General features: G+C 42.3%; 1 protein-coding gene across 2 annotated transcripts in view; it reads left to right on the forward strand.

Annotated features, from left to right (window-relative positions):
- Positions 1–22,705, forward strand: part of kdm5bb (lysine demethylase 5Bb) — a 65,722-nt gene that overhangs the window by 18,927 nt on the left and 24,090 nt on the right. For both annotated transcript variants that reach the window (XM_084332816.1, XM_084332817.1), the window contains 7 exons: positions 3,289–3,408; positions 3,970–4,164; positions 6,335–6,516; positions 9,886–10,010; positions 14,236–14,386; positions 18,157–18,271; positions 19,335–19,690. In XM_084332816.1, coding sequence (XP_084188942.1) covers positions 3,289–3,408; positions 3,970–4,164; positions 6,335–6,516; positions 9,886–10,010; positions 14,236–14,386; positions 18,157–18,271; positions 19,335–19,690 — 1,244 coding nt within the window. The remainder of the gene's footprint in view (positions 1–3,288; positions 3,409–3,969; positions 4,165–6,334; positions 6,517–9,885; positions 10,011–14,235; positions 14,387–18,156; positions 18,272–19,334; positions 19,691–22,705) is intronic.

The raw sequence follows: 22,705 nt of genomic DNA on the forward strand, positions 1-22,705 counted from the left end.
CAATGCTAATTGCATATGGTAATTAAACATTAAAACACCTGCGGCTTATAGTCCAGTGCGGCTTATATATGTACACATCATTCAATTTAGCTGCTGCGGCTTATAGTCAGTCGGGTGCGGCTTATAGTGCGAAAAGTACGGTAACTCATCTACGTTGCCTATTATTACTACCCACTATGACTATGCTAAGTTTTCAAGTTTTGTTTGAATTTGTCATGTATAAAGTACATTACGGTGAAATGATTGGTTCTGTATGAGCCCCCTGAGAATGTGCTTCATACAGTAAAAAAAGTAAAAAGAATAAAGTCCAAACACTATGCAAAATATACAATATACAATATACAAACTAAAGTACAGAATGAAGCACAAAATGCAAACAACGAGGTACACAAATGGTAACTTTTAAAAATGAGGTATGGATATAGTGCAAATCTTTTTGTAATAAATAGATAAAATATGGTGTAGTGTTAAAAGTGTTATAAATGTATATGTTTATACTACTATGCACAAGTTTGACACTGTTTGGCGAACAGTGTTACTTAGCTGCCAGAGTTGTACCCTTCCTGCTGACTTGTTGTACAGAAGTTGTAAGTCACTTTGGATAAAAGCATCGGCTAAATTACTAAATGTAAATGTAAACATGTATCTCTGTTGGGACCGTCTTCTACTAAAGACCTTCTTAGTTGACTAACTAAGTCATAGGTTGTCGATTAATTGGTTTGATTGACAAATATGATCTCAAGCCCCACCCTAGTTTATTGATCCTCCAATCACAACTATTGCTTTTGGGGGAAGAAACTATTGCTTCCGAGAGAAGAAACAGTTGTGATTGGAGGATCGAGAAAAGAGGGCAGGGTTTGAGATAGTTAGTCCGTCAATTGACTAACGGTCACAGGTTGCCAATAATCGATTTAATCGACAATGTGGAAAAGATTGTGTTTCCCACATGCAGTCATGCAGAATGAGCCATTTAAATGTAGTGCTTACTGGAGATTAGCTTATCTTTATTTTTTATATATATATATACAGTATTTTAGTAAATAACTCATAACAGCATGGGAAAAATATAAAATCGACTAAGATATCCATTGACTCTTGTAGATATGTTAATATGTAGCCTACTGCATATAGGAAATCCTGTGGTTAAAACAGTGTTTTCTACCTCCTCTATCTTTTACTTAACTTTTTTTACTGTCTTATTATCCATTTATTTGTATGTACCTTTTTTGCCAACCATTGATTGATGTTGTGCTTTTGACAACTCGTCGGTTTCCCCCTGGGGATAAGGACGTGTCTCTTATCGAATGTACTGATTCTTTCCCTCCCTTCAGAGTAGCCTACCTCAGCAGTGATAGCAGCAACTATATTCGCTCTTTATGGAATGGGGCAATAAAGATTCATTCTACTTGTGGTGTCGAAGCGACTTAGAGCATACAGCCAAGGGATACAGTATTAAAGCATCGCGCAGGTGACCATGATCCGAGCGCACAGTATGTGGTGTTAAAGTGACACAGCACACAGCCAAGGGATACAGTATTCTGATTCATAGCGCATTATCGATCAATTGAGGCGCCTCTCATTTGTGACTGGGGTCCGAGCATATGTGGTGTCGAAGCAACATAGAGCATACAGCTAATGCAGGGGTTCTCGAACTTTTTTATACCACGACCCCATTTTATTTAGGAATTTTTTTGGCGACCCCACACTTAATGTATCGCGTAATTTCAACGTGGCAATAAGGAATATCAAAATAAAAGCACACGTTTCTAAAATGAAATTACAGCACTATGTTATCAATGAAATGAATGAATATGATAAACAAAAGCAATGGAATTGTTTCTGTATACACATTTATAAAACGAAACAAAATATGTTGCCAGAACATGAAAAGAAAGTGTGCTCACGTGCGCTTTGGCAGAGATCCGCTTCTACTCTGAAAATCCGCCCTCACAGAGATATGTTGATGCGAAGGGGACACACTTTATCAGCGCAGCATTACACAACACTGGGTACTCGTTCCGGACTGATATCCAGAACTTTGCGAGGGCCTGTCCAGTGAACTTGACTTTCAGTAGCTAGTCACACGAAAGATCATTGAGCGCCTCCTGCATTCTGTTCCTACAACAAGCCATCCAGCTGAGTAAATACCCCCAAATCTCCGCTGATTATCCTGGAGTGCCACTAACAGAGTTTCCAGCTCATTATCAGCACATTTATCTGCCAATGTGTTGTTTTTGTCTGCAAGGAAAATCTGCGCTTCTTTTCCGAGTTAACAAAGGCGAATACTCTGCCACCTCACTTCAGTGTGGTATAGCAGCTGGTTATGCGCAGAGCTCATTTCATCGCGGCCAACCAGCAACGCTTCTGACAACAAACATATCCATTGCGAGTCCAGGTTACACACAAAAGACCAGACCCCCCTCCCGCGATTATAAATGAGCAGGGTGTAGTGAGATGTGTATTGGAATACGTGTGTCGGCCTCCATTGATGAAGGGGCGAGACATGGCAAATACACACAGCTGCCGGGGGGGAAACTCGATCAGAGTTTTTTTTTAGTTGCCAATGCGCCAGGTTGTCACCTACTGTCACCTACTGTCACCTACTGTCACCTACTGTCACCTACTGTCACCTACTGTCACCTACTGTCACCTACTGTCACCTACTGTCACCTACTGTCACCTACTGTCACCTACCCGCGACCCCACTTTGGGTCGAGACTTGCGACCCGTAGTTTGAGAACCGCTGAGCTAATGGATACAACTTGTTAATTCATAGAGCATACAGCCAATGGATACAACTTGTTAATTCATAGAGCATACAGCTAATGGATACAACTTGTTAATTCATAGAGCATACAGCTAATGGATACAACTTGTTAATTCATAGAGCATACAGCCAATGGATACAACTTGTTAATTCATAGAGCATACAGCTAATGGATACAGTGTCAACAACTTGTTAATCCATAGCGTATTGTCGATCAATTCATAGGATGCGTAGCGCATGAACACATGTTGTCTATTTTATTATTATGGTCTATTTTATACTACCGGTAAATGTTCATGTTGTTTGCACTGCATGCATTGCTTTTATTTAGTACATTTTCTGCTCATTTTATGTAAATTCTCTGCTCATTTTATGCCAATTTTATGCTTATTTTATGCCTATTTATGTCTATTTCATGTAAATCTTTTTGTGCTGTGAAGCACTTTGGGCTGCAATTCTTGTATGAAAGGTGGTATGCAATCAATAACATGTATTATTGTTCTTCTTACTTCCCACTCTAGATTTACAGAACTAACCAGTGTGCCGGGGAGTTTGTGGTGACCTTCCCCAGAGCCTATCACAGTGGCTTCAACCAGGGCTTCAACTTCGCTGAGGCCGTCAACTTCTGCACTGTGGACTGGGTACGTTCCCCCTCTGCGTATCACTATGGTTCTATGTAGATTAGCCGCCACCCGCCACTGCCTATATTCTCTATTCTATATTCTCTATTCTACATCCTCTATTCTATATTCTCTATTCTCTGTTTTACTGTATATTCTCTATTTTATATTCTCTATTTTACTGTATATTCTCTATTTTATATTCTCTATTCTAAATTGATCTATTCTAAGCATTTAAAAGTGAATTGTATCCTTAATGCCCTTTTCAAATGGAAAATAGCGCGTAGAAAAGTACTTGAAAGTCCTTGAATTTCATTTTCCAATGTCTGTGGGAACCCTGTTTAACCCTTTCACTGCCACACGACAGACGGTTAACCCTTTACTATCGCACAACCGTTGGCGATGCTCCATCATTAGCATCATCAGGATGCGGAGCTAATGATGCTAATGATGGAGCATCGCCGTCGGTCGTGTGATAGTAAAGGGCTAACCTTCTGTACTGTCACAGTGAAAGGGTTTAACCGGCGGTCGTGTGGCAGTGAAAGGGTTAAGACCAGTCTTTGTCTCCGTGCACGACACCAGATGCCCCTGGGCAGGCGGTGCGTCGACCACTACCGCCTGCTGCACCGCTACAACGTGTTCTCCCACGACGAGATGGTCTGCAACATGGCCACCAAGGCGGACACACTGGACGTGGTGCTGGCCTCGGCCGTCCACAGGGACATGGCCGTCATGGTCCGAGACGAACGGGAGTTGAGAGAGAAGGTCAAGAAAATGGTAGGGAGGCATATTGGTTACAGCATTATAACCCTTTCACTACCACACTACAGACGGTTAACTGTATTAACTTCCATATAACATGAGTGACGTTTTTTCTTTTATTCGTGTGTACAGTAACATGTTGCCTTTAAGCAAGCCATCAACCACTTTGTGAAAGTCATGCATCATCCTTAACCCTTTGTCGTGTGGCAGTGACAGGGTTAACCTTCTGTATTGTCACAGTGAAAAGGGTTAACCCTTTGGTAGTGTGGTAGTGAAAGGGTTAAATATAGTTTAGCTGAAATTCTGTTGCTAGGGAACAGTTTGGACCCAAAATGTATGTCCTGTCAACTATTGCATTAGATTTGATTGGATTAGATTAAAATGTATTATCATTATACAGCACAAGTACAGTACAACGAAAAGAGTGCAAATGTAACAGAAAAGTGCAATAGTAATATACAATGTACAGGAGATTAAACTGGGTATAAAATATATGGATTCGTACTACTGAGTATAGCGCTAATCGGATGTATATACAGAGTCGTAGTATCAATATGTACAGTTATACGGGTATATTTCGTATGTATCCCCTTGGGGAAATTTGGGCGTCATAGCAGCAGGGAGGGCAGGTACAGGTATTGGCAGGGTAATAGTAGCAAGAATAGTAGTAAATAGGGGTAAATATAGCTGGTGAGGTGCTGCTAAGACAGGCTGCCACGCACCTTGGCGCCAGTGATTACAAGATAATTACACTGTAGTGAGAAGCCATATTCACTCCCAATTAACTCTTAACCACAGACCACTATCCGGTGCCACTCCCTTGCTACAAAAAAGGCAATTTCATAAGATAAGAAAAAAGTATGAAGAAAATAATTCCTCCCTCAAGAAATTGAGGAACACTGTCACTGTCAGTTTCAATCCTCAAAAATGATTGGAATTTCTTATATTAACTCATTCAGAGCCACGCCCATATGACCAAATTAGGTCTAGCGTGCCAGCACTGAAGTCAATGGGAGGACGGGGATATTTGCGAACGCTTAAACTATATCTTAAATTATGGCTATGGGTCTAATCGCTTATCAATGACTTGCTTGCAGTTAACTTGTTCATCGGTACATTTCTGTTTTATACCGTTTTGAATACGAGTATAGTTTTGGAGATTTCTAGTCATTCCAGAGAAATCCGCGATAATAGCCCTTTAGTGGAATACACAAAACACGTTGTAATTCTTCGGCTGATTTATGAATCGTTTTCAAATAAACGCTAGATTATCGATAGTATATGTGTCATTATGCACGCTAGAGAAGCGGGCTGAAAAATCGATTATCCATGCCTTGGTCAGCGCTAACGGCACACACACACACGCTCCGATGGCGGAGAAAGGAACATCTGATTAACCCAAGACTGGTAAAATAGAGTCCTTACCTCACATCAGATGTTCTGCAAAAAGATTAATCCAATTCCTGATCGCCATTCCAAATATTGATCGTGTTTATTGATCCAACGTTATAGTCCAAAACACATAATCGACGCTGCTCCCAGCCTCCCCAGTGAATGTGGTAACACGATACTGCTTGCCCGAGAAGGGAAACCCCGGACCGGAGTTTTTTTTCTGATGCACAGTCTCATCCAATCCAATCCAATGATGTGCACGATAGGTGGCGGTATTTGCCCTTTTCGAGCTCAGACCCAGTCCCAATGATAACGTCAGGCTGGATTGATGAAAAATTAATGGATATCGCTAATAAAAGAAATAACGATTAAAACCCGACTATACTCGTGATTGGCACGGAATGCATGGCGAGTTAACCCGACTATAGGCTACTTGTGGTTGGCACGGAATTAGTTAAAGACTCTCCCAAAAGATTTCGGTAGTGCTTTAGCATTCCTTTTTAAACGCGGCTTGGGGCGACAGTGCGATACATGGGAGGTATAGAGCAGTCGTCTGGTAATCCGGAGGTTCCCGGTTCGATTCCCGCTCCTCCCAGGCAGCGTGTCGAAGTGTCCTTGAGCAAGATACTTAATCCCTAACTGCTCCCGATGAGCAGGTTGGCACCTTGCATGGTCGCCTCCACCGTCGGTGCAATGAATGTGAGGAACAAATTGTAAAGCGCTTTGGATAAAAGCTGCTATATAAATGCAGCCATTTACCATTTTCGTGGCTGTTATGTTACCGTTCCCTCAGGGGGTGTTGAGTATCAAGGAGGCGAAATACGACCACCTGCAGGACGACGAGCGCCAGTGTGCCAAGTGCAGGACCACCTGCTACCTGTCTGCCATCACCTGTCCCTGCAGGCCGGGGGTCCTGGTCTGTCTGCATCACATTAAAGACCTCTGCTCCTGCGCCGTCGCCAACTACACACTGAAGTAAGTCCCGCTGGGCCTCATTTACACACCCGAGATGCCAAAAGCGCTGTGAAGTGTTACTTCTCCAGCGAGCAGGAGCCTGGCTGTTAGAGATTCTGCTCCTCTGCTCCTATCACATATAGAGGCGCTCGCGGCTCGCAGAGAAAATAGATCAATAGACCGGACTATCTGAAGATCGTGAGCTGGCCGTGGTACCGGTGTTATTCTGTGGTCAGGCTCCACCGAGTACATCACTTAGGGTATATAAACTTGTGTCTTCAATATCGCAAAGGCAAGGACAAATATAAAAAGTCGTTAAAGGGGTAAAACTAGAAGTAAAAATGTGTAGTTCGATAGATACATTTAAGAAATTATTCAAATTTATTACATGGCGTTTTCACATTCGCCGAAATGCTTGCTTGTGATTGGTCAATAGCGCGCGTCAGAGGTCCGATATTACCCGATAACGGACCTCTGTGGAACAATAATGACCGCTGTGCGCAGCTGTTCGCAATCAAGCCCACTGACATCAGTGCAATCAGACACTGCCGGCTGCTGGGGAAGCTGCCAGCGACAGGGCGGAGCAACGAGCGGAGCCAGAACCAGTGTTGCGAGTCGATGTAAAATGAATTAGGTATATTGTTAGTAAGTTAGCCATGTAATAAGCGGGATAATGTATAGCTATACTCGATCATTGTCGCAAAATAATTGACCTTCACTGACGTTTAAAACACCTCGCCGAGGCGGCTCGGTATTTTAAACTTCGTGTCGGTCAATTATTTTGCGACAATGACCTCGTAGCTATACATTATCCCTTACATAAGGTGATACATAAATATAAAACCTTATTATTATCCTAATTATATTTTATTATATAACATAACTATTAAAATCATGACAAAAAAATATATACAGTATATAAAAAACATAAATAAATTAGTGCTCTCAGGCGATTAAAACAATTAATCTAATTAATTACAGGATTTGTAATTAATTAATCAAATTAATCACATTTTAATCGCATAACCGTTTTAGGCCTGACATTTTATATTCTATAATCATATTTCAAATAGCATGTGTCCGGATGGCAGAATTCAGTACTGTATCTACAAAACCTTCTGTTTAATCATCTTCCCTTTATTCATTTGCTTATATTTTTCAGGTCTGGTAAATTTTAGCATGGTGTTATTCACAGTCAAAAAAAAGAAAGAAAAAAAAGAATTGAATTGATATTCTCATTTGGTTCATTACAATTTACTCAAGCCTAGTAACAGACAGTACATAGTACATTCCCTGAGATCCATAGATGTCCCTAGAATCAGATACCAAGAACATGCAAATGGGCCATTAAAAAAAAGGGTTGTAAATGTTTATTCTACGTTCTTATGGAATGAATGAGATAAAAAAAAAAAAAAAAAATTTTTTTTAATACATTTTGAGTTAATTTTCATAACGCGATAATTTGCTGTGTAATTAATTAATCTAATTAACGCGATAAACTGACAGTAGACATACTGCTAACATTAGCGGGGTAACGTTAGCCAGAGCCATATAGCCAGTAGTACTATGACCCGGACGGGCATAAGGCATAAGTTGCCTGAAGTGACGTCACGGCCCTGCTAGCGTCTGATAAGCTTTTTCATTTGCTTCGTACATGTTATTCGTGCGTGGACCTCTTTAACCCTTTCTGAGTGGCATTTCCGGCGTCAAATGGAAAAAAAATTATAATGAAATTAGATACCAATGATGTAAACTACCCATAATTAAAGAGTAGGGTTTAACCTGCAAGTGGCACTTTAACTTTGCGTGAAAGAGAGAGAAAGGAGGCTCTAGAGGCGACACCACGGGTTATTTTGGGTTAAACCCCACAGCAGCTCGACTGGAGAGGAGCTGAGGACCTGTCCAGACCAGCAACAGTACGTTTGCGCGATGCACTAAATAAGGCTGCAGCTACATGATCCGCCAATGAACAGATCGAAAATGTACGCAAGGTATTATTGTCTGTTGGTCAATTTCTTTTTATTAGAACAAAACATCAACTCTGTCTGTCCAACCAATGGATACTAATCATTAAACATTTATTAAAAAACAGATGTAGACGGATAGACACAGCAGATCAATGTAGCTGCATAACGTTAAAGATCCAAGTAAGCTTTTTACCGATATTGAGCGCCATTTTGTAAAAATGTCCGGTGTCACCGGTAATACCGGTGTTGTCATGAGTTTATTAGGCATGGGAAATTTCACATCACTGCGGCAACCCATACCGGCCACGGAGTTCTGCGCCGTCGGTTAACATGGGCGCTGAGAGGAAATTGGTTTTTCAGGGCGCTCCGGTGTCTGGTCCATCTCCGGTGTAAGAGGAGAGTATACCCACCCCTTCGGAAACTTTGTCAGGTTGAAAACAATTCCCAAATTGTCTCAGGGATTAAATGAATCTGGAAGATATTGTTTATTTAGCTGTGTGTTACGACCCTGGCTCAGAGGGAAGCAACATACCGGTAAGGAGGACACAGACGGTCAAGTTTAAACCAAAAGGTTATATTTATTACTGTTTCTAGCTCCTACAGTGTCTTCCAGCAGCAGTGTGTCAGCATGTGTGGGGCGGGGGAGGGGCCTTTTGAGCCCAGACAGGCAGCTTCCCAATTAGCAGCTGATTGCTGCAACACAGGAGACAGTGGCAAACAGCCTGGCACGTAACACTGTGCTAGCAAATCGCTCCACTACATTTCAGGAAATGTATGCGAGGTTTTGAACTCTGTAAGCGGTGAGAAAAGGTTTTTTGCCTGCCTTGTTGACCGTGTTCCTATGGCTGCATTGGCAACTGTATGAAGATTCCAATAATCGTCGTTCTATGACACAAAGATTTTTTTCCAAAACAAAACCATAAAATATCTGTAAGTGTGTATGAGACCTAAATGAAGTTAAAGGGGAATTACACCCAATTTAAGAATTCATACATGTTATTCGAATAGTCAGGCTAGTGTATTTCCGGGAACAAAAGCATTCATTCTGAAAGTTACTGTTGCTTGAAATGTGTGAACTTAGAGAAACAACATGGCAAACGTACAGAACGTTGTTACAATGTAACATCTCCAGTCTCTCTATCTTAATTTTTCTGTTCTCCCAGCTGTTAACAGACTGTTATGCTACCTGGCTAGTTAGTGAGCTATAACCAGCATACTATTCAGCGGTGTAACAGTTCATATGCTCCCCTCTCAAATACACTACACAGTGTAGGTGCCGGTAAAAACAAGGGGACATATCTTTTTGGAGACAAAAACTATATTCGCATAAACTATTCTAACTATTCTTTGTACTAAATATTCGAAAACTTTGTCCATCCCTACTATGCATCTATGACACTGTGTGTCCTTGTTCCTGGTGCAGTTACAGATATACACTGGACAACCTCCGCCCCATGATGAAAGCTGTGAAGCAGCGAGCTGAGTCATATGACGACTGGGCTTCCTGTGTCGCACAGACACTAGAGGCCAGACTGGACAAGAAGAAAGGTGAGGAGCAGCCTTGAGAACGGGAGGAACCATTTTCTTTTTAGCCTTTTTTTTAGTTTTGTTTATTTTCTTATGCCGTTTTATCCCGATTTTGGCTTTTATTTTACATTTGTACTAATATTCTTTATCTATTCTATGTTATTTATGTATGTATTATTATAAAATAAATGTGTTAACTCTTGTGTAAAATACATTCCATTCAAACCTTTATTTAAACTCGAATGAGGTTTCCTTCATTTACAGTCACATCAAGTGTATATACAGAAATGAGCAAAGAAAAGCATAAAATCACACAGCATATAAAATTACAACAATAAGACAACAAGACGAGGCAAAAAGCAAGGATAACAATCAATTAGAACATGTACAACTTGGGTGTGGCTGGGTAGCGCAGTGCACTAAGCTCTCGCAGAGAGCTCACTGCAGAGACTCTGGGATCTAATCCAGCTGCCAGCGGTACCTCCGGCTTGGTCAGTCGTCCCTACTAACACAATTGGCATTGTTAGCGGGTGGGAAGCCGGTGTGTCCTGGTCGTGTCCTGCGACTCCTACTGGTCGTTCGGGCGCCTGTTCAGCAGGGAGGGGATCTGGGGGAAATAGCGTGAACCTCTGCATGCATTAAGTTCCCCCAGTGAAGCTCCTCGCTGTCAGGTGAAAAGAAGCGGCTGGCGACTCCACATGTATCGGAGGAGGCATGTGATAGACCGACGACCAGGGATAGAATTGGCATAATGACTAAATTGGGATGGGAGAAAAACAGAGGGGATAATCTCAAGCTTTAAGGACTCTTGGAGATCATTCCATGAGCTAGAGGGGCATCATAGCAAAATGCAGATTTACCCTGTTCTGAGCAAACTCAGGGGACCTTAAGGACACTAGAACTAGACACTAGGACACTAGAACGGATTCCATACATTCCAAAATTCCATTCTGATAATAATGTAGTATAAGGAGGTACTGTATGCTGCAGGGCTGACCTTCGTTTTTTTTTTTTGGAATTCGAAGCTTCGGGGGCCGAGATTCGATTTTAATTAATTTTATGTTGTGGGACTTGTACAGCACTTTGTTCAACTTTGTCAGTGCTGTAAAGTTTAAACCTTTTTAAAGGGGAACTATCTTATAAATGGCCTTTTTCAGTGTTTAGCATTGTTTCCTGGCTATGTGGACTTATATTAATGTCTCTAATTCTCATATTGGCGCATTCTTCCAATTCTCCTCTCACAATATTCACCCTCACTGAACTGAGTCATCTGAAAATGTGCATATCTGTGATGTCAGAGATTTCTCAGCTGCATAATAATGTGGCAGTTGATGTGGCAGTTGGCATCAGGCCACACAGTGGTTGGAGCCCAGCCTCAAAACGGCTTAAGATCTTGAGGTCGAAAAATGCTGTTTTTGAGTACTTGATTAGAAATACAAAACAATGAATAAAAAAAAATAAAAAAAAACGTACAGAGGTGTTCCATAGACTCACATGAATTGTGTAAAAGTGCCCAAATAGTGAAAGAAATAGTAAAATACCGGTAGTTCCCCTTTAAATCTTAGACAAACAAAACACGTTGCTTTCATGAAATATTGTAAGCCGTCATTTTTTTTGTATTTTATTTTTTTATTATTTTTTAAACAAACACATAAACAAACATGACAACACACGATAAGATATACAAGCATTCGTTGTCAGTGCACATCCAATGAAATCACATTTTAGTTAATTGTCTTATATAGGATATACCCTTAATACCTGTTATCTAAAAACCTACACACATATGCTCCAGCTCGTACCCCCCCCTTCCGGACCCCCCATTGGATACTCCATCCATTTTCCCTCGCTCCTAACCAGACATTACCATTATATGCTAGCTTTTATTTTCTCCACCACTTCTAACCACAATGTCATTTTGGATTCATTGAGACCCAAAATTCTTGCTGTAGATATTTCTTGATAGATCACATCGAGATATGTAATAATCCAGACCTTTCGGCACATTTTTTCCGGTTGGAACCATCGTGATGCTATCAGCTTTTTAGCCACTGTGATACCCGATAAAACCAATCTCTTTAGCTGTGGATGTACTGCACACTCAAAAACATCATTCAGCAGTAGTACAGAGGGGTGTACAGGTATATTCCAAGTTACAAGATTTGATAGTTGCTGGGTCACCTCTTTCCAGAATATCTTAACTGGTGGGCAGTCCCAGTACATGTGCATAAATGTCCCCTCGTCCCCATTTGTACATAAGGAGCATTTGGAGTCTTGTATAAGACCCATTTTTTTCAGTCTTATAGGAGTCAAGTATGTCCTGTGAATATAGTTAAGATTGATTTGTTGATGGTCCGGGTTCCTTGATGTGAATCGAATATTTGCCCAGGCTTCTTGCCAATCAAAATCACTTTCCAGGTCTGGTATATCCCTCCTCCAGACGTAGTCTAGGTGGAGGGTTTCATATGAGGACGTTAGTAATTGATGATAAAAATCTGAAACAAAACCTCTTGATGTCTCTCTTTCATAGAAGAATTTGTGGTATCTGTGGTGTACAATTGGTATATTTAATGGAACACCGTGAGCCTTCAAACATGCCAATAACTGTGCGTAAAAGTAATATGTGGACTTGGCGAGATAAATTTTTTTGCGTATTTCATTGAAACTACAAAAACCCTGTGTATTGAAGACGTCTCCTAATGAGTGTATGCCTTGCTTTTCCCATCTAGGGAATCTTATAGGTTGTTTTTCTATCCAGAGTGCATTGTTATTGAATAAGGGAGTATGATTATGCCATTTATGTAGGGTAGAATATTTTTTTTGTGTTTCGCGCCATATCCGGATCGCATGAGTGATTATGGGGCCAAATTTCCGTTCGCATTGCTTAATTGGTAATTTGGTGTATACTATTACTTTACTTACTTACTTAAGCCTTTTTATTCCTTTCGGAACATAGGCCATTGATGAAAAGTTTCCACCCCCGTCTGTCTTGCGCCATCCTCTCCAGCTGTTTCCACGTCAGTCCCCTTGTCTTGAGTTCCTGCTCAGTGTCTCTTCTCCAGGTGTTTTTGGGTCTTCCTCTGCCTCGCTTGCCTTGTGGGTTCCAGGTTAATGCCTGTTTGGTTATTGCGGTTTTGTGTCTTCGAAGTGTGTGCCCAATCCAGCTCCATTTTCTCCTGGTCAGCTGGACCTCCACTGATTCTTGCTTGGTGCATTCCCACAGCTTGATGTTGGTGATTGTGTTTGGCCAGAAGATCCTGAGGATACGTCTCAGACAATGGTTGATGAAGGTCTGCAGTTTATTGTTGATGTTAGTGGTGGTTTTCCAGGTTTCAGAGCCATATAGCAGAATGGATTTGACATTGGAGTTGAAGATTTTGAGCTTGGTGTTGAGTTTGATGTTTCGGGTTTTCCATATCTTGTTTAACATGTTGAATGTTGCTCTTGCTTTTCCTATTCTTGCCCTTACGTCTTCCTCAGTCCCGCCATCAACAGCTATAACACTACCCAAGTATGTGAATTTGTCAACCTCTTCCAGTGTCTGGCCCCCGATGGTTATGGGGTTTGTGCTTTTATTATTGACTCTGATTACTTGAGTTTTTTGTCCATTTATTTTGAGCCCAAGTCCAGCTGCAGTTGTTTCTAGCAGCTGGGTTTTGTCTTGCATCTGTTGATGGTTGTGTGAGAGTAGTGCGATGTCATCCGCAAAGTCCAGGTCTTCGAGGTGCTCCGTTAGACTCCACTGGATGCCAGTCTTTTTATTGGTTGTGGTGTATACTATGCCCTTCAGCTTATGTGGAGCTACTATATTTTCTTCTATGTAAGCCGTCATTTGAGGCTTTATAAAAGCAGCACAATGAACACAAATCTGTCAGTGCAGAGTCCGACCTCATCTTAAATAACAAACAGCACTCATCTTAAATAACAAACAGCACTCATCTTAAATAACAAACAGCATTGCTTGTTGTAGTTAACAAAGAGAGGCAGAGTTGATTTAGCAAAAAAATAAGAATATAATTTTTTCTTTTTTTTTTATAATTTTTTTTTTTCATATTCAAATCCCATGCCCATCGAACAAAGCTTCGAAGTATTTAAGACAGCCCTACAGTTTGATTACATTTTCTTCAGGGATTAAATGGAAACACTACAGTGTATGGTTAATTTTGTGGTGAACCAGCCCTTGCAAGACTGATTTCTCCATACGGTCTCTCACTATCTCTCTCTCTCTCCCTCTCTCTCTCTGCAGGCCTGCCAGTCTTCCGCTCCCTTCTCGCAGAGTCCGATACCAACCTGTTCCCCGATAACGACCTTCTGCGACGCCTGCGTTTGGTCACACAGGACGCGGAGAAGTGCTCCTCCGTGGCACAGAAGCTATTGACCGGCAAAAGGCAGACCAGGTGCGGTCAGGGGAAGGGAATAACTTTTGGAGGTCTCTAGAAGTTGTCGAGGGCCTAAACTCTGATACGGGAGGTAGCGCATGTAACCCCCTCTATATACCGTACTTACTTCTACATCTGCATATAACTATGATAGCATGTACAATAATAATAATAATAATAATAATAATAATAATAATAATAATAATACATGTTATTTGTAGTGCACTTTACATTTCACAATGAAGCCTCAGATTTTTTTTAATAAAAAATAGGCAAAGCTAGGGGCAATTCCCAATACACAAAACAAAGAAAAGGTCGATTTAGCCAAAGGATCTATTAAAAAGGAGGATTTTTATGCCTCGTTTAAAAATGTCCACAGACTGTGGAGCTCTCAGGTGGTTAGGGAGACCATTCCACAGCCTGGGAGCAGACGAGCAGAAGGCCTGATCTCCCGTGGTGCGAAGCCTGGTCCTGGGTTTCTGGAGGAGGCTGGCTGTATATTGTAGCAGTGGTCAGCCCAATATAATCAAATGTGATGCGATTGATGTCACATGTTTCCATTTTCATTTTCCGGATTTTTACAGATTGTGAAAGTACATAATGTAAGCTTTGAAATTATGTATCATACGTTGAAATCTGAGAATGTTTGAAGAAGATGTGCTAATTTGAATCTTGTAAAACAGTCTTTTTTCTAGATGAATAACGCTCTCAAAGGCAGGCCAGATTTGAACACTTCTGCCAGTTTGGGCTGGGCGTGAACAATACCCCCCTACAACCAGCCCAGCCACTCCCCTCACATGAGCAAATAGCATTAACATAAGTATGTCACTAATAAGTGCTGTCACAGTAAATGTTGTCATGACTGTGAAAATAGCTGTTATACAACCTTAAAATAAAATAGAATTATAATAATAATAATATAACGTAATATAATTTCTACAGAAAGTGTCTCGCAGTGTATGTGTAGTGCAGGGTCCTTGTGTTTGTGTGTGTGTGTTCAAGACTGTGAATGTTAAAACTGACTTGCAGTCAGTATATCCATAGGATGAATAAGTATAAATATATTGCACTTAGTGGATAGAGGTAGGAGCTGGAAAACATAACGGTTCCATAGCCTGAAGTCTTATGTAGTACAGGTCCAAAGTTTATAACAATCCCACGGAAAATGTGTGTTTCACAGCTTTTTGTAATGTGTGTACCGGCATTAATTCGGCATGATTTTGAGGCTCATTCATTTCGAGGCTCTAGTAAAATCAAAGGAGGGTAAAAAAACAATACATTTGGGGCAATAACGTGAGACATCTTCCGCTGTCGGCTGCTGGTGTAGTGTAGTTTTATTAAATCTAGACGCCAATCGAAAGCCCGGGGGCTGCTCCTTCTTAAGACTACGATTTCTTCTTTGTCGAGTTCTTCCGGTTTCCGGTGCAATGCTTATCTCAGATTTTTTACAAGCTTATTTAGCTAGTAACATTTACTATATTTACGCCGAGTTAAATGCGGTGACACTGTACCACACACTGTACCACACACACATGATGTTAAAATGATATTAAGTCAACAACTTACCCATAAAGAAAGCAGAACGTTGCACGACAGACAACGGTGTCGTGAAATCTGTATGTTGTTTGTGATGCCTTGCAACGAAGAACTCTCCGATGCAGTCATCGACACGCAAAGTCCAATATGTACTTTTTCATTAGATCCGATGCATCAATTGCTGTTCCTGATGCCGAGAATTTGTTTGTTTTAAAAAATTTAAACACAAGCCCATGTGCTCATTGTATTTATGGGCGTCACTCGAAACTCTGAGGCACTCGCCTTCATTCAAATGTAAATTGAACTCCATCCCCACGCAAGAAGGAAAAAGAGTCTCAGAACAGCATGAAATACAAATACAAAGAAATTTTACCTTTATAGATACTATAACTATTTTATAGTAAACATGTTCTTAAACATTCAAAGATATATATATATTTGTTTGGCTCTCACGTGAAATGCCGTTGGCCGAATTGAGGTCAATAGCGCTGGGCGCGGTCACAAATATTAAAAGAAATGCATTAATAGTTTTGGGCACCAGACAGGCTAAACCTGTCAACAAATTAAATAAGCGGAATTAAAGCTTACCGTCATCTACCGGTTAACTCAGGAGTAACATCCACTACAATTTTTTTTTTATTGTGATAATGTAATTGAAGAAGAGGCGGGCAAACCATAGTTTAGTTGTAATGATATAATACTGTATTCAACTCAAGTAAAATAAATCACGGTTCAATAATGAAAATCAGTCAATTAGACGGGGGATAAATCAATGAAACAAAACACAGCAAACCAGATAAACAAAACACAGTCCAACTATCAGTGATCGATCAATCAATTAAATCCAATAAATCACAAGTGCAAAACGGCAATAAGCTAAACAAAAAAAACAGTCCAGATTGTGTGTGTTCAGTGAGTGAGTGTGTGGGGTAGCAGGCAGGGGGTACTGTAGGCTGAAGTGGTGGCTGAGGAGAGCTTGGAGATTGTTTGTAGGGAACGCTCGGAGAACAGGGACAATGGAGACCTTGAGTGATTCAAAGTGCAATGTGGTCAAGTCCGGGATATTTTGGGGGTTGAAGACAGGAGACAGTTCAGTGAAGTAGTTGAAGTGAAAAAGGAAGGTGATAATTAACATAATTCTTATATCTGTAGATACTATATCTATATCTGTTCATATCCTGCTCTTACTAGTTACGCTGCTGGCCAGTATGACTACTACCATACTGTCTTTATACCTGTATCACTGTACATATTAATACTACAACTCTATACATACATCTGATTAACACTACACTCAGTAGTACTTGTATTATTTGTATATTTTGTACCCAGTTTAATTGTTATGGTTTGTAACCGACCCCAACCAGGGTGGGGGCTGGTGAAGAGTAGAGGAGAGTAAATCATCGCAAGGGTGGGGGCTGGTGAAGGAGAGTAGAAGGCAGGGAAAAGTTCAGGGAACAGGCGAATCCTCACATTAATCACCTGTGCATTGTATATTACTATTGCACTTTACTGTTACATTTGCACTCTGGTTGGATGCCAAACCTCTTTTCGTTGCACATTTACATTTCATGTCATTTAGCTGACGCTATTATCCAAAGTGACTTACAAGTTTTGTTACAACTGAGTAACAATGTTCATCAAACAGCGCTGAAACTTGGGTGCTGCAGTGATGAGTGCATAGTAGTAAAGACATTAGTATAGTAGGAAGAGTGCATGATAGTATAAGACAGTAAGAAGGTTAGGTTTCTTTGAATTTTTTTTACAGATATTGATTGAAGAAGTGTGTTTTTAGTCGACGGCGAAAGATTGATCGGGTTTCAGCTGTCCTAACTGGTGGGAAGTTCGTTCCACCATTGTGGAGTGAGGACCGAGAATAGGCGTTGTACTGTACTTGTGCTGTATAATGACAAATACATTTGAATGTAGTCTAATAGCAGTACCCACTTGATAAGTCCAATGACTTTCCCGCTCTCTGCACCGTCTACGAACGGGCGTGTGTTTTGGTGTTTATAAGATAAGATAAGATAAGATATTCCTTTATTGATCCCCTTGGGGAAATTCAGGCATCATAGCAGCATGGGGGAGGGGGGAGGGGGTACAGGTAGTAAAAAAACAACACAGGCAGTGTAAACAATTAGGTCAATTTGGTCAATATAATTTACTATCTAACTAGCTGAAGAAAATATTCACATTATTCACATTATTATAGTGTTTGAATTCTTTTTGATTCTTTGAATTTCCTCTCCTAGGTATCGCTGTGGTAATGGCAAGTCCCAGAGTCTGCTGACTGTGGAGGAACTGAGGTCGTTTGTGAGGCAGCTTTATAACCTCCCCTGCAGTCTCAGTCAGGCCCCCTTCTTAAAGGTAGGCGGAGGGGCGGGGGGACATATCTTAGGATTTCGTGGAATTGAAATGGTTCAGTGGTTTAGATGCAGTTTCTTTTGTTGCTGTGGGCAGTGTTGTCACGATACCACAATTTTAACTTTGATACCGATACCAGGCTAGGTATCACGACGAGAGAGAGAGAGAGAGAGAGAGAGAGAGAGAGACAGGTGTGAGAGAGAGAGCAGTGACAGACAGGTGAGAGAGAGAGAGAGCAGTGACAGACAGGTGAGAGAGAGAGAGAGAGAGAGAGAGAGAGAGAGAGAGAGAGAGAAAGAGAGCAGTGACAGACAGGTGTGAGTGAGAGAGCAGTGACAGACAGGTGAGAGAGAGAGAGAGCAGTGACAGACAGGTGTGAGAGAGAGAGAGCAGTGACAGACAGGTGAGAGAGAGAGAGAGCAGTGACAGACAGGTGTGAGAGAGAGAGAGCAGTGACAGACAGGTGTGAGAGAGAGAGAGCAGTGACAGACAGGTGAGAGAGAGAGAGCAGTGACAGACAGGTGTGAGTGAGAGAGCAGTGACAGACAGGTGAGAGAGAGAGAGCAGTGACAGACGGGTGTGTGAGAGAGAGCAGTGACAGACAGGTGAGAGAGAGAGAGAGCAGTGACAGACAGGTGTGAGTGAGAGAGCAGTGACAGACAGGTGAGAGAGAGAGAGAGAGAGCAGTGACAGACAGGTGTGAGAGAGAGAGAGCAGTGACAGACAGGTGTGAGAGAGAGAGAGCAGTGACAGACAGGTGTGAGAGAGAGAGAGCAGTGACAGACAGGTGTGAGAGAGAGAGAGCAGTGACAGACAGGTGTGAGAGAGAGAGAGCAGTGACAGACAGGTGTGAGAGAGAGAGAGCAGTGACAGACAGGTGTGAGAGAGAGAGAGCAGTGACAGACAGGTGTGAGAGAGAGAGAGCAGTGACAGACAGGTGTGAGAGAGAGAGAGCAGTGACAGACGGGTGTGAGTGAGAGAGAGAGAGAGATAAGGACGGTAACACTTTTTTTGAACACACCTGCGTTTGTTGTGAATGTCCCTCGTCGTCTCCTCCCCGTAAAAGGAGCTCTTGAATCGCATCGAGGACTTCCAGCAGCACAGTGTGAAGATCCTGGCGGACGAGGTGGCGGGCACCGCCGAGATCCAGAGCCTGCTGGAGGTCAGCTTCGACTTCGACGTGGAGCTGCCCGAGCTGCCCCACCTGAGGGTGAGGCTGGAGCAGGCGCGCTGGCTGGAGGCGGTCCAGCAGGCCAGCACCAAGCCTGCCACCCTGACCCTGGAGGCCATAAGAAGGTTGATCGACCAGGGAGTGGGCCTGGCGCCTCATCCCTTCGTGGAGAAGGCCATGGCTCGCCTCCAGGAGCTGCTGACTGTGTGTGAGCACTGGGAGGACAAAGCAAGCAGCCTCCTCAAGGCCAGGTGAGGGCAGCACTGGCCGACTGATGACTCCTCGTGTTTGTGTTTGTGAGACACGGTGTCTAAACGGGGTTGAGGGGAAAAGACCACCCGGGTGACTTGTGAAAGGTTGCCAATGCTCTTTACCTAATAAAAGTCTTATGATTGCAAACTAACGGGGGGAAAAAAACATTTTTAAAAGCAATATTGTCACTCAACGTTATGCAATCAAAGAAGGATGGAGCTTTTATCAGAGACATCTAACTTTTTGTCCAAACATTTGATCTGGTACTGCTGTAATATTGTGTCAGTGCCTCTGATTTCTGCTTCATTTTAATTACAGCTAGTGCAAAATGCTGCCGCTAGAATATTCAACAAGATCAACAAAAAGTGAGCATGCATATCTAGTTCTGCCTTCATTCCATTGGCACTTGGTGCCTTTTAATAACCACTGTCACAAGTTGCTTTCCAGTGGCTTTTAATGGCATGGCTCTCAGGAATGTCCGTCTGTGCACACTCCATATACATATTTATATATATATATTCCGAGATTAAAGGTGCTGTTTTTTCTTTTTGTTAAAATATGTGTAAAATAGCTCTACATTCCGTCAACCATCACTGATATAGAGTGTGTGGTCAGTAACGTGGATCACCCAGTCCCTCCTGCTCTGCTGACAAAATACATTTTCTGGTATCCCTTCCCACTTTATCCAATCAGGAGAGAGAACCCTAGATATTTCAAGATATTTTACCAAGCCAAATTAGCTTACTGCACTAGTAGATTACTTTACTTGTTTCAAGGACACATTTGCTTAAAACTAACTTTAACTCGTTTTTATTTCTTATCTTTGTCAGACCATCTTTTGCAGTGTGGAACGGGATACCAGAAAATTTATGTTCGGACCCATGTTACTGACCAAACACTCTATACCAGTGATGGCTGTTTACTGCAGAGCGGAGGGACTGGGAGACCCATGTTACTGACCAGACACTCTATATCAGTGATGGCTGTTTACTGCAGAGTGGAGGGACTGGGAGACCCATGTTACTGACCAGACACTCTATATCAGTGATGGCTGTTTACTGCAGAGTGGAGGGACTGGGAGACCCATGTTACTGACCAGACACTCTATATCAGTGATGGCTGTTTACTGCAGAGCGGAGGGACTGGGAGACCCATGTTACTGACCAGACACTATATCAGTGATGGCTGTTTACTGCAGAGCAGGAAGGACTGGGATTCGATACCCATGTTACTGACCAGACATTCTATACCAGTGATGGCTGTTTTCTGCAGAGCAGGAGGGACTGGGAGACCCATGTTACTGACCAGACACTCTATACCAGTGATGGCTGTTTATTGCAGAGCAGGAGGGACTGGGAGACCCATGTTACTGACCAGACACTCTATCAGTGATGGCTGTTTACTGCAGAGCAGGAGGGACTGGGAGACCCATGTTACTGACCAGACACTCTATATCAGTGATGGCTGTTTACTGCAGAGTGGAGGGACTGGGAGACCCATGTTACTGACCAGACACTCTATATCAGTGATGGCTGTTTACTGCAGAGTGGAGGGACTGGGAGACCCATGTTACTGACCAGACACTCTATATCAGTGATGGCTGTTTACTGCAGAGCGGAGGGACTGGGAGACCCATGTTACTGACCAGACACTCTATATCAGTGATGGCTGTTTACTGCAGAGTGGAGGGACTGGGAGACCCATGTTACTGACCAGACACTATATCAGTGATGGCTGTTTACTGCAGAGCGGAGGGACTGGGAGACCCATGTTACTGACCAGACACTATATCAGTGATGGCTGTTTACTGCAGAGCGGAGGGACTGGGAGACCCATGTTACTGACCAGACACTCTATATCAGTGATGGCTGTTTACTGCAGAGCGGAGGGACTGGGAGACCCATGTTACTGACCAGACATTCTATACCAGTGATGGCTGTTTACTGCAGAGCAGGAGGGACTGGGATTCGATACCCATGTTACTGACCAGACATTCTATACCAGTGATGGCTGTTTTCTGCAGAGCAGGAGGGACTGGGAGACCCATGTTACTGACCAGACACTCTATACCAGTGATGGCTGTTTATTGCAGAGCAGGAGGGACTGGGAGACCCATGTTACTGACCAGACACTATATCAGTGATGGCTGTTTACTGCAGAGCAGGAGGGACTGGGATTCGATACCCATGTTACTGACCAGACACTCTATACCAGTGATGGCTGTTTACTGCAGAGCAGGAGGGACTGGGAGACCCATGTTACTGACCAGACACTCTATATCAGTGATGGCTGTTTACTGCAGAGTGGAGGGACTGGGAGACCCATGTTACTGACCAAACACTCTATACTAGTGATGGCTGTTTACTGCAGAGCGGAGGGACTGGGAGACCCATGTTACTGACCAGACACTCTATATCAGTGATGGCTGTTTACTGCAGAGCAGGAGGGACTGGGAGACCCATGTTACTGACCAGACACACTATATCAGTGATGGCTGTTTACTGCAGAGCAGGAGGGACTGGGAGACCCATGTTACTGACCAGACACTCTATATCAGTGATGGCTGTCGGAATGTAGAGCTATTGTTTTAACATGTAGACCACTTGTTTTAACAACAAAAATACCACTTACAGCACCTTTAACTTTGTTCAGAGTCAAGCTTGTTATTCTATTGTAGTCTAGTGATCAAGCTTCTTTTCCTCAGCAGCGTAGAATAGTGAAATATTTTTTATTAAAAGAATATTATGAATGATCATTGATGACTTGATATGTTTCATTAGTGTTCTCTCTAGTATGTCTTGTCTCAAGACTCGTGAGTCTCTTCCATATCACGCTAGTGGTGTGTCTCCACCAAGCACAGTGGCTGCAGAGAGTCAGCATGGTTATTGATTCAGAGAGTCGGCTTTTGGTTTAGAGAGAGTGGGAGTTGAGCGCCGGTTACAGTCCATACTGACACGACTAACCGTCTTATGTCGCAAAGAAAGGTTTCCTACAGTATCAGATATTTGCAAACA

The sequence above is a fragment of the Notolepis coatsorum genome (genome assembly GCF_963971535.1).
Source record: "Notolepis coatsorum genome assembly, chromosome: 17".
Lineage (NCBI taxonomy): Eukaryota > Metazoa > Chordata > Actinopteri > Aulopiformes > Paralepididae > Notolepis > Notolepis coatsorum.